The following is a 13,770-nucleotide window of genomic DNA, read 5'->3' on the forward strand; positions in this document are numbered from 1 at the left end:
TTAGAGAGGAATCAGTGCACTGTATCTGAAGGAGCCTGGCATTGTCAGGACTTGGAGACAGCTGCTCTGTAATTACGGTGAAATCCAGTCAGCTGTGGAAAAGATTTCAGGACAGCTCTCACCCGAGTAACCAGAGAGCTGCTCGCAGGATGTGATTAGATATCGGAGACCTCCGAGAGCACCTGCCGTGTGGAGAAATTTGAGCAGAGCTCTTTGGGAAATCACAGCATTATAAAAACAATCTCGGTAAATGTCGGATGGTGACAGAGGCAGGTGTGCAGACTTTCCCATCTACCCCCTCTCTCTTTTCAATTACAGAGGTGTGGAGTTGTTAAATGGGTCCCACTGAGAGACAGACACGAGCGAGTTTCACTGGACGGCTTGCGGACATGCGAATGTAACGTGTGTCCATGGGATCCAGCCTGACGTCACTTTCTGAATCTTGAGTGCTCGAAACCGACTGAACTTTACTGGAAAGGTCACAGATTTCTCCTCGCAGCATTCTGACCTTCAGCCACATTGTTGTGCTTGTTCGTTTTTTTAAATTGTCCTGCTGAGCGTTGATCTGTTTTTTATTGTCGTTTTATGTCAAGAGCTCTGTTCCAAAAGTGATCTCCCTCCCTACCCAGACAAGTCATACATAGTTATGAATCCTTCTAAGATACCTAATTTTGGCCACATTCTTCTTCTTTTTTTAAGGCAACATCGCTTGTTTAATTATCCCAGAATAAACTGTAAAAAGCTCAGTGAATATCTTATTTCCACATGGCAGACAAGTCAAGACAAACGCACACTTTGCTTCCTGAAAAGTATTATTAAAAAATCTAATAAAAAAGAGACGTCTATTCTAATTATAGAACTTTTTAAGATACCTAATTTTGGCCAAATCCTTGATCTTTGTTACTCTTAAGCAGTGTTGGGGAGTAGTTAACTACAAGTAGCGACGCTACTAACTTAACTACATTTTTCAGTAGCTTGGCTGTAGCTCAGTTGCTTTTTAAACAGTGTAGCTTTTCCAGTAGCTAACTACTTTTTGCAGCAAGCAGCGGTGTAGCGCGAGCAAAAGCTACATCGCGTTTGTCGAGCCTGCGCGAATCGACGCGATGCAAGGATATTCTTCTTCTCGTTAGATTACAAACTCATTTTTTTGCCATTACCGCCACCTGTTGTTTAATCACGCGTCTTGCGGCTAACGGTTCACTGACGTAAAGAAGTGGGTTGACAGTGACACACCCATATTATAATTTTGATGGAGCCAGAGGTGACGGCAGATTTGGATGATGGAGAAACAACTAAAGTTAATTACCCATGGCCTTATTTGTCCAAGTTCAATCGGTATTTTTGAGAAAATGTTCTAAATGCAATTTATGTGGAATGTATATTTTGTTATTGCAATGTTGTAGGCTATTTGTTGCAATTTTGCACTTTTGACAAACAGTCTGCGATATTTGAGTGTTGTGTGTAATAAAACAATACTCTATGAAATCATAATTGTATTGCATTGTTTTAAACACTAAATATTTTAATTAAAACATTCATCAGACACTTATTCAGTTATTTATAATATATAATTTATAACATGTTATAATAATAATATGTAATATAATATTTATAATATGTTGTTCAAAAAGCAAAAGTAGTTTCAATGTAGCTAGCTACTTTTTGATAGTAACTTGTAGTGTAGCTAGCTACTTTTCCAAAAGGGTAACTTGACTGTAGTTTAACTACTAACGTACGAGTAGCTTGTAAAACTACAGTTTCAGAGTAGCTTCCCCAACACTGCTCTTAAGTCCCCCTGCGGTGAAAATCCAGCTATTAATGTTGTTTATATGTCTATGTGGTGTTTTATATATGCTTTAAAACTGAAAAAAGACGTGGTTTGAAATCGCTGGTGTTTGTAACCAATCAGATCAATGTGATCGTCAACAAGTGGATCTTTGAGCTGCTGTGAGTGAGTGAAGGCGAGGCTAATTTGCATATTCATAGAACCGCGTATAATAAATGAGGCAAGGGTGTAGTTACGGTTAAGCTATTTTAAGGTATGGCAGATTTTTTTCAAGGAAAAAATGTTTCAATATGTAATTTTGGTGGGATAACATGATTGACTACAGAGGAACTTTAAGACAGGGCTCAACGCTAAGGATTTTTTATACTGGCCTGTTTGGGAAAAAAACGGGCGATTTGATGTCTAAAATGTAAGTCACTTAATATTAAACTGTACGTTGTATAAAATCAATGTTACATTTATAATCATGCTGATATTTGGAGAAAAAACAACGCTCTTCGTATAATATTGGTTAACTACATTAAATTATATAAATATATAAGACAAATAGGGGCATGTACGCCCCTTATGTTGAATCTGTGGGTATTTTAAATGCATTTTAATAGACTAATCACGCTGTAAAAGCTTGCGCTCTAAATGTGCACACCCACTAGTCTAATATACTAGACTGCATTGCGTATATGCGTGTATTCAATGGGTGTGTTTTTGTTTGTTTTTTGTGAAGTGAGGGACATATTGATAATGTCAGATCATTAAATCAACAATAACGTTATCATATACGATATATAGGTCGTACACCTCGATCGGGCAAGTGACAGGTCCCGAGCGTCGTTCACTGGCCGCCCTGTTAAGGCATAAAACGGTTTAATCTAATAAAAAAAAGATTATTTTGTCAATATTTGTTTCAATATTAGTAAAACGCTAACAATAAACACTGGTCGAGCGTTTCAAAACAGTTTTTTTCAGGTAGGATACTGCCTAATAAGGCAGCTGTCTAGGGGGTTCACACTGTTTTGGAACAAAGCTAATGTGCTTTTTTGAGTCTATGCCCACCAGCAGTATTTTCATTGATTTGCATTAATTCTGTCCCTTGCAGTGAGCTTTAAGGCATCATTTATCAGTTCATTCACAGTCCATTCAGTTTAACCTGTTGATTAATATTAAAGTCAGAACGCCAGTCTAGCAAACAAAAATGAATCCTAAACTAAACCCTCATAAGCAGATTACTGATGTTTAGACAGCTCAAGTCATGCAAATCTGCCTGGAAGAATGAGGGTATTTCCAAGAGTTTCAGCTGGAATCATTTCAGTGTCTATTTCTATTGGTGAATCAGGAGTGTAAAATTGATAAATATCTGAAAAAGATTAAGGCTGACACTAACTGTTATTGTACTAAGAGTAATTATTTTGCCGATTAATCAGGTAATCGGGTATTATTTGTAATAAATATACCCGATTAATAGCAATTATATTTGGTTCAAATAAATAGAGCAACACTGTTAAAAGGTCAGTTCACAGTAAACATAACGAATGGCGACTGTAGAACGCAAAAGCCGAATCCCGGACATTTTGGGCGATCTCGAAATCCCGGGCAGACTCATAACAGGGACTCACTAGTAGCCTAGACTTGTTGTTTAACAACTGCGCTCTGTTACCGGCAGTGTTGGGTAAGTTACTCTAAAAAAGAAATTAATTACTAGTTACTGATTATCTCTTCAACAGTGTAATTAGATTACTGTACTAAATACTCTCTCTAAAAAGTATTTAATTACGAATTTCTTTCAAAATCCCATATCAATCTCAACCAGCTGAATAATACAAGGATAGACATGAATCTGTTTTAATTCTTTCAAATAAATACTATAAAATTGCATGACTTATCCTTACACTGATCAAGGTGGAGAAGGTTACATTATAAAAACATAAGTTTTAGCATCAGATAATACATTTTGATGTTAAACCCACGATTTTTTGTGTCATTTCACACTTTTTTCATACATATTTTACAATAATTCATACGAATTTGTACGAGTGCGGTCATACGATTTAGACACCTCATAAAATGCATACGGATCGCTGTGAGATCAGATTGATCTATACACAGTATTTACCTCAATTACATCAGAAGTAACTGTAATTAAATTACAGATAAATGAAGAGTAATCCCTTACTTTACATTTTCAAAGGAAATGTAATTAAATTACAGTAATTAGTTACACCCAACACTGGTTACCGGTAGGCGTGGCCTCCTAAGGCAGTGAAGCAAGTGCATTCTGGGAGTTGTTGTCTTTCATCCACATAAGCCAAAAATACATTTTCTGGCTTTTCTCAAGTGTAAAAAGCTCCAAATTCAAAAATAATGTCACATTTCCTCTACATAAATGACCCATTTTAAATACACATCCATCTTTCCAGAGGTGAAGTATCCCTTTAATACATCATGTAGCCTTAGAAAACGGTCTAATAATGCAATTCATGGATTCTGGTTCGTGGAATGTGTTAATTCTAGTATTTTGCCGGTCACTCGACACAGGTAAATTGCAATCGAGGATTTTTTAAAAAAAAAATCAAGTACTCAAATTTAAAGGGTTAGTTCACCCAAAAATGAAAATTCTGTCAGTATTTACTCACCCTCATGTTGTTCCAACCCCGTAAGACCTTCGTTCATCTTCGGAACACAAATTAAGATATTTAAGATATTAAGATCGCTCCTGCATACTAGTCCATAGGCTTCTTGAGGGACTGGCTCTTGCTGTCTCCGAAAAGTCATTAAAGACATCGTTAAAATAGTCCAAGTGACTACAGGGGCTCAATCTTAAGTTTATCAAACGACGAGAACACTTTTGTGCGCAAAAAAACAACAAAAATAACGACTTTATTTCAACTACTCGTTTATTTCTCCCTCTGCGCGAGTCAGGTTACTAGTTTAATAGCGTAAGCTTCTGTTATTGTACGTCACACGCATCACACACACATGACCAGCGTCGGCCAATAGTGAGCCTACGTGTGACGTAGCTCTACGCAATCACACTACGTTAACTGACTACAGGCCCATGGAGAAGGAAGTGAATAGTTGAAATAAAGTCGTTACTTTTGTTGTTTTTTTGCGCACAAAAGTGTTCTCGTCGTTTGATAAACTTAAGATTGAGCCCCTGTAGTCACTTGGACTATTTTAACGATGTCTTTAATGACTTTTCGGGGACAGCAAGAGCCAGTCCCTCAAGAAGCCTATGGACTAGTATGCAGGAGCGATCTTAATATCTTAAATATCTTAATTTGTGTTGCGAAGATGAACGAAGGTCTTACGGGGTTGGAACAACATGAGGGTGAGTAAATACTGACAGAATTTTCATTTTTGGGTGAACTAACCCTTTAATCAAGGAATCGTGACAGCCCTAAAAGGTCTTTCATTCTTCAGGGGAAATATTGGTTCCACATAGATGCAATCTCTTCTACAGTTCTTTAGGAGATGTAAAAACAGACACAAATGAGGCAAGTGTAACATTTGTGCCGGTGTTCTGTCGATTTTTGCTGCCTTGTCGAAAAATGCTACCGTAGCGTGAATTGATCAGAGAATGCCGATAAAAGTGGTATGAAATACAATTATAATACAATTCTAAGTTATGAGTAGCTACTGTATACTGTAGACTACTGTTTTTATTTTTAAAACGGTGTGAAAAGTAAAAATTATCATAAAATATTCATCTTTGACTTGTCAAAGTACACCTTTCCTCATAGTAACTGAAACTTTCAGTTATTCTTTTTCAGCTGGCTGACCGTACAAATATTCATATGGTAGTAAGCATTTTTAAAGGGAAATTATACATTATAACAGGAAAATGTACCTTTTGTAAAAAAAAAAAAACTATGAGTCTGCACATGCGCATAACCAGTAAGTAGCAAATCTCGATGGGTAGCATGAATTTTCAGAACACCGGTCATGATGGGATCTCATCTAAAACGGAGAAGACACATGAGATTACTGGGTTTAGTGAGTCGTACCGGTCTCTCCCCACACGGGCAGGTACTCGTCCTGCTGGATGTCCAGCATCAGCTCCAGGCCATTCCCCATCCCTCCCTTCATAGTGACCAGCAGTGGCCGCCCGTCCTGCCCCGAGTTGAAGGTGTAGCATTTTCCATAGCGTGTGAAGATCTGAAATAAACAGAGAGAATTCAACTTGTACACTTTTCTCACTCGTCAAAAGCAAGCAATATACAGAATCATGTTTAAAGATTTTCCAGTGATCACAGCCACATACATTCATCAAACGCTTGTATACTGTTATAAATAAAAAGTCGAGTTATAAGTAATACAGTCGAGGTGTTCCATGTATGAAAGCCTTTTATGCCAACAGAAGTGTATTCATTAAAGTCAAGAGTTCAAAGGCACTTCACAACAGGAATGAGTCAGTTGCACTTCCCGCTTTCAAGTCCGGATTCAGGAAATGATCTGATTAATTATAGAGCATCTCTAACGGGTGACGTGGTCTACACTCGGGCAGAGGTGCTCATGCCGCCAGTCTTAATTGAAACTGAACTAATGGACATCTAATCAGATCACAGACAGCAGGATATGGAGAGTGTGGCGTCTCAGAAACACAACCTCGCTGCGGGACCACCTGATTACCATCGGGGACAAATGCGAGAGTTTCGGTGTGGAGGAAATGAAATGGCCACGTCTTTAGAAAACATATAACGAAAGAAAATGCCAGCAGCTCTCCAGGGAATGACATCAATGTAAAAGAAATGCAACATGTGTTCTCTTTGAGATTGAAACCTCTCAAAGACATTGAAAGATGTGTCAGATCAGTTTGTGTGATGAAATGCTGCCGATAGAGAGATGAATGGTTGATTCAGCTAATGCACAGATGGAGCGTTTATACACATCCTGGCAAAGACAAGACAAAAAAAAAAAGAGAGAGAGATACAGATTCTTTTTTGAGACTGAACTGCGTTTCTATGAGATTCTAGATGTCCTTGAGACAATGACTGACATTCTTTTTTACACATTCTTTAAAAAAATAAAATGCCAACACGGACGCATTGCAATGAATCGTTCGGCAAAAGAAGCATGTTCAGAATTACAGGCACATGGCCTGTTTATTTGTGTTAATTATTACACAATTACAAACCATATTTTATATAGTATCACTATTATAATTATCTGTTGTAAAATACAAGGCAGAAAAATCATTCATCAAAAACAATGTAAGCCAGCTAGGTCATTTTAGCAAGATTTATATTTGACAAGCAGATTTCACAAACAAATGCCACAAAAAAACAAATGTTTAAAGGAGTAGTTCACTTCTAAAAAAAACTTTTTCTGATAATTTACTCACCCCCATGTCATCCAAGATGTCCACGTCTTTCTTTCTTCAGTCGAAAAGAAATTAAGGTTTTTGATGAAAACATTCCAGGATTTTCTCCATATAATGGACTTCAATGGGGTCCAAACGGTTCAAAGTCCAAAAGTGCAGCTTCGAAGGGCTTTAAACGACACCAGAGGATGAATAAGGGTCTTATCTAGGACCCTTCGAGTCATGACTCGAAAAAAGATTTAAAGCCCTTTGAAGCTGCACTGAAACTCTCATTTGGACCTTGAACTGTTTGGACCCCATTGAAGTCCATTATATGGAGAAAATCCTGGAATGTTTTCATCAAAAACCTTAATTTCTTTTCGACTGAAGAAAGAAAGACGTGGACATCTTGGATGACATTGGTGTGAGTAAATTATCAGCAAACGTTTTTTTTTTAAAAAGTGAACTACTCCTTTAAGTTTGCAATGCATAAAATAAATACTTAGATATGTATAGGACCAAAAACTCTACAGCACTGTCCCAGACTCGTTCAGTTTAAGGGACAGTTCACCCAAAAATGAAACATTTTACTTCCCCAGTATTTTGGTTTTTCATGCTATGGATGTCAAAGTGGTCCATCACATTTGTGTTTACCCATATTCTTCAAAATATCATATTTTGTGTTCAACAGAAGAAATAAACTCCTACAGGTTTGGAGCAACTCGAGGATGGGTAAATTATGACAAAATGTTATTTTTTTGGGTGATTATAGGCCAACTTGTGAGCTTCTTACATAGACAGCATTTTGGGCAGTTAAATAATCGATTTGGATGTTCAGAAAGCACATACGATGCCCAAAAAAAAAAACATCCACAAAAATGCTTTTAAAAGCTCATGTTTAAATGCATCAGAGCAATTGTTCCCTTTTGCCATTACCGATAATAAGTGCTCCAGAGCTTCTTCAACATCTAAACTACTCCCGATGAGATAACAGCCTATTAATCGTTTAGCAAACATAATCAAGGCTGTTGCCAAGACGAGTTGCTGTGGTAACCGTGGCAACACAGAGTAGTCGGTAAGGGCGACGTTGACCTTGGGACCCAGGAGAGTCGATGCTAGCGGAAAGTGTTGTGGCGTCTCTCTGAGAAACTTTACAATGAAGTTTCCACAACAAGGCCGCCGGTCCATTGAGTGCGGATGCCTGCTTGTTATTTTCGCCTTCATGACGACCTTTATTTGCTAACAAAGCTTTTGAAAATGTGTACAATAGCCAAAAGGCTTCACAAGCCGCTCTACAAGGAAAATGGGTTGGGGGACACACTGTATATTGTTATTTTGAGGCTTGAAATTCATTCGTTTATTTGTCAGCATTTATAAAAGTCGGACTTAAAATACTTTGTTAAGGGTTTGGACACATCACTAAACCCTAAATAAGAGCAACAGTACTGGCAATGCTTCACCGAAACAACACTTACCAAACGGAGCTCTAACGTGTGTTAAATTTTTAGTGCGAAAACATCTTGTGTGTTTCTGTTGCTTTAATACACGAGAACAGCCTCCATTGGGAATGAAGCCATCAATAATACATTATCATTTTTGCCCTTTGTAACGGGACTTCATGAAAAATGGAACGGCTTTAAAACTTTCTGGCGTTGAGGGGACTTTGAGGGAGCCAAACGCTCTGATCTCCGAGTAGACCGCTGTCAGTTGGCAGACGCTGTTCAGAGACTCAGTCGACTGGAATCACAGGGGAGGCGCGGAGAACTCACAGCCTTAATCAGCGATTTCTTTGAAAATAAAATCTAGTCTGCGTAAAAAGCCATGAGTACTTCAAAATGCAATGAAGATCTTAACTCTTTCCCCGCCAGCATTTTAAAAAAAGTTTCCAGACACCACCAGCATTTTTTAATCCTTTTCACATTGTCATGTGACCATTGTCATGGCCCCCCAGAATGTTGTAACACACACACACACATAAAAACGTTTTATTATAGCTTCATGCATTATTTTTATTCACACTTGAATGTCGTTAAGTTTCATTAAAAAAACATAATTTTGAGAAAAACGTTTTTGTCAATGACTACATCCAGATCTGATTCAAAATGATGAAAATAGTCTATCAACACCCCCACAGCTTCACAGTCCTATCGCTCATCCTGAGTCCACAATTTATTCAGTAACATTAGTCAGTTTTGAATTATATGCTGTTTAATGTTATTTTACATATGCATGTGATTAAATATGCTATCTTCATATGCTATCTTTCAGAAGATGGGTAATAGCGCCCCCTTACAACATAGCAGTGAAAACACAAAGTCGGAAAATTTCGTCAATGACACAATTTGACAAAATTTTCGTCAAATTTTCGGAAAAGAGTGAAGAAGTGAATAAATGTTATGCAAGCTGCATTAAATTCAAAAGAATTTACTTATTTCCATATGTGCCAATTTTGGATCAATTGAGAAGATTTACCATCAATATTTTTCCATCAGGACCACTATCGCCTGCTTAGTTTTCTTCATTGACAGTTAATGTCAACTATTGTGTTAACACAAACTTATGGTAAAAGATTACAAGTTTTATATACTTTATATAAATAAATATAGCAAATAGCAGGTGTATAAAACCTTAAAATCTTTTTTTTAAACACTTGTAAGAATGTAAGATTTAGTAAGTTTTGGACCTTGGAATGGATGCATCTTAATCAGGTGTCCTAAGCACTTGACGAGTGTGTATGACTTGTGTGTAAGAACTTGTACATGTAACAAAATACCTGGAAGGAAATAAAAGGAAATATAGTACAAGTTGAAACATAATCTGTTCAATTATAGGTGGCAGTATTTTAATACCCACTCAGAAAAACCCAACATATTTATCAACACAAAAGGAGGCAAACCCTATGAAATATCATAAAATATGAGTGATTTTAAAATTGCATTGTTTTTTCTTGCAGCCCGAGACAAAAAACGCCTATTATTTATTTATTTAATGCTTTCTTCCACATGCCTGTAACTCCACAAAGCAATTTCACAATCCACCTTACGCAGCAGGGCCAGAAATAGAAGACGATACGTCACTATTAGCTTCCACTTCACCGTGATAGAAGTGAGGCTGCCGAAGAAGACGCGGTGTCTCGCGAGCGTGACTGATATACCCATCAGTACTGATCAAGATCAGCGCAATGACAGTTGCGCCTTCTGGAATGAATAATTCACCAAGACCCAAACGGCACCGTGCCGCCCGCTCGAGGGCTGCCCGCGCACCACGGCGAGCTCCTAGCAAGCTAAAGCTGTTTGTCAGAGTTGTCAAAAGACTTTGATTGCAAAGCTTGCGTGTCTAATAAGCTGCACAACTCACTGTCCAGGTTGCCGCAGCTGGTGGCTTCAGAAGCGCGATGGCTCTGCGCTTTCACGACGGATCAGATCAACGCTGCTGAATCGGAAAACGACTAAATTATATACGAACAGTGAAGCCAAAGTCAAGCTGTTGAACCTGTCACATGCTTTCCAAATCAGACAATCTTCAGTCAGAAAATGTGGGCAGAATATGCAAGACACTCAATTGAACATGACAGGTTAACTTAGCATGGTTTCGCGAACAATTTACACAAATCTGTTCCGCTCATGTTGCAAAAAAAGGCCCAATCTTGATTAAATAAACACCTATGGCTATCATGAAGCAAACAAACCCATAATTTGGCTTTAAATGATTGGGAAGATAGTGTAAAAGCTATGGGGACTACTTTTATGGAGCATTTTGGGGGGTTGGAACCACATAATTTTTATTTTATAAGTGAATTATTTTAAGTATTCAGACTAAAATGTCTGTGTTTTAAAAGTGTGTGGGTTTGATCTTTAAGGCTAAAGTGTTTGTTATATTTGAGAGGTTTGTGTTCCCGGTCTGACAGCAATCAATACTGGCACACAGGATGTGCCTCAACTAAAGTTGGCCGCAAAAATCAATACCGGCTCCTCTATTGACAACCGTCGCTAACTTCGACAGCGGACTCGGTGATGTAATGGAGTGGTAATGTGGCCAATTCAGGACCACCAGGCCTGCTAAAGGGGTTACGATTTATCTGTTAGTGGTCTGCCTGTGGACAGAAACACAGGCTCCAATCTCTCAATGTCATCTCAGTTCAATCTCTCAAATACGTCTCCACAGTGGACTCCTATCTTTAGAGCCAAAGGCTCATTGATTCTCAATATGAGTCAATCCACCTGCAGCACAGTAGTGAAGTCAGCAGACAAGCGGCTTTTCCTTTGAGATGTCCATCCTCATTCAAATACTCAAATCATCTCTCGTTTGAAAAACTGAGGAATGCAATGCAAAAAAAATAAAACTAGAGATAATTAAGAAAATATGAAGGTGAGAGAACACTATGAATGATTCATATCATTTGTAGACACTTTGAGTAAATTTTCGCACCACAGTTCCTCTTAAGGTAGATACATCAATAATAAACATGATATTACATAACACAACACAATATTAATTTTTAACCCAATCAGTCATATAAAATCATAATGGCACGGCCCAAACCTCCCACCAGTGAGGAAACTTCTGAAAGCAACAAACCCGGCCATGTTTACGTGTTTCAAGTAGATCAACGCCAGACTAACCCGTTTACATGTGTTTTAATCTGTCTGCTTTGTTCACTTTCAATCACTTCAGTCTTAATTTCTTTGAGGGGAGGGTAAATGTAAGGGCTTGCTTAATAAGATCTTTTGATCTAATGGACAAAATAATCCCATCTGGCAAGAGCGTTTCCCATAATGTTTATGCAATAGTTCAGTAGGTGGAGAGTAGACAGTCTTTTGTGGCTGTTCGAACACATTCGAACGCATGAGCACTTACGCTAACAAAGCTAATGCGTTTTCAACTATCTCTGAAGTGGTCGAAAGTGGACAAGCTCAAAATCGTCATTTTGCGTCATCGAGGGATTTCTTGGCCAGAGGCTAAAGACTATAGTCAGTAGTCGGGTCTGTCCCGCATGTTCTCAACCCGCCCATAGAGGGCGATCTCACTCACAGAATGAACACATAGTGTCGGACATCTTTTTTTGGAAACTAAGCTAGCAGGCTCTTGTTCTGTGGAGAAAAATGAGTAGTAGGGGTTACCATCCTCTTTTTCCCCGACACGTCCGGCCGTCGAGATCGTACAAAATGTCTTGGATTCAGCTTTTGCTTTCTGCAGTCGCCATTCATTGTTTATTGTTTATCTAACTCAATTCATTCCGATTGGTGAATGTGAATGTAGTGTTTACATGAACGCTAAACAAGTGATTGATGTGCGTTTTAACATTGCTAAGAAAATCCTCCTCTTTGAGAGATACGAGACCGGTGCGTCTCACAGGTGTCGCTCATCGGTAATCACGCCACCGGCCTCGCACCGTTCTCCCGCGGCCCTCACTTGTCCCGCTCGCCACAGTTAACATAACGAATGGCGACTGTAGAACGCAAAAGCCGAATCCCGAACATTTTGGGCGATCTCGAAATCCCGGGCAGACTCATCACGGAGACTCACTAGTAGCCTAGACTTGTTGTTTAACGACTGCGCTCTGTTAACGGTAGGCGTGGCTTCCTAGGGCAGTGAAGCAAGTGCATTCTGGGAGTTGTTGTCTTTCATCCACATAAGCCAAAAATACATTTTCTGGCTTTTCTCAGTCTAGAAAGCTCCAAAATCACATTTCTTCTACATAAATGACCCTTTTTAAATCCACATTCATCTTTTTTGAAGAGGGGAAGTATTACAATATCACTCACAATCCCTTCTTACCAATAGTGTGCACTTAAAACAGAGCGTTTCTGTTGGAAAATACATTTTCCTTTACAGTAAGAAGAAATGCAGAGTGGTTGAGAACTGTGTTAGGGTAATTACAGTTTACTTCAAGCTCGGCTGACACTTCAATCTCAGACTCCAGTGTGCTGATAGTACAGGATAGATGCAATTTAAATGAAAGCGAATCTGTACAGACCCTCGAATTCTTTCCACTCATGCGCTCCAATTGAACTAGACAAAGTGACTCTGCTCATGTGTGAAAATGGGAAAGAAAAGTGGAATTACAAAGCAAAAGTTTTGTGTACATGTAGATGTTTAAAGTAGTGTGTTTGTGTGTGTGTATTGACTAAAAAGAAACAAGCCCATAGGGAAAGTGGCCTTTTACCACAGCAGCTGCATTGATGCTGAGCTACAGTACAAATCAAGTCAAAATGCTTCAAGCCCAACAGTTAAATGATTCATGCTAAACAACAGCAATTCCCCTAAAAAAATCATGCAAAATTGAAGTGTTAAAAAGTAACGAGCTGCATAAATCCTGTCATAATTTCCCAAATACACACCTTGACAGTGTCTCCTCATTTTTTTCTTCTATAATCACATACTGGCAATGCAATCATGAAGCAGAATGAAGAATAAAGATATTCACGGGGCATTGCCCTCGTCAAAATGACGGATCATAATTTCTACAGCAAATGCGACTTGCTGCATACATTTAGCTAAATTACATGCGACCTGGACGCGAGGAGATTGCAGATACGGCTCTTGGGATGCTGAGGGCCTCCAGATGCACTATATCAAGCAGATCCCAGGAGTCACATTGCTAAATGTCTTCAACATGACACTAGAGCAGCATTGTATTTGTTTACTGACATAAATATAACTGCGCATATAAAACGATACTAAAACA

At 38.5% G+C, this 13,770-nt stretch overlaps 1 protein-coding gene across 4 annotated transcripts in view; it reads right to left on the reverse strand.

The window, feature by feature from the left end:
* asic1b (acid sensing ion channel subunit 1b) overlaps window positions 1-13,770 on the reverse strand; it is a 197,474-nt gene that overhangs the window by 37,502 nt on the left and 146,202 nt on the right. For all 4 annotated transcript variants that reach the window (XM_039664443.2, XM_089120864.1, XM_039664440.2 and 1 more), the window contains one exon: window positions 5,788-5,938. In XM_039664443.2, coding sequence (XP_039520377.1) covers window positions 5,788-5,938 — 151 coding nt within the window. The remainder of the gene's footprint in view (window positions 1-5,787; window positions 5,939-13,770) is intronic.

The sequence above is a fragment of the Pimephales promelas genome, chromosome 2 (genome assembly GCF_988280905.1).
Source record: "Pimephales promelas chromosome 2, fPimPro1.hap1.1, whole genome shotgun sequence".
Classification (NCBI taxonomy): Eukaryota; Metazoa; Chordata; class Actinopteri; order Cypriniformes; family Leuciscidae; genus Pimephales; species Pimephales promelas.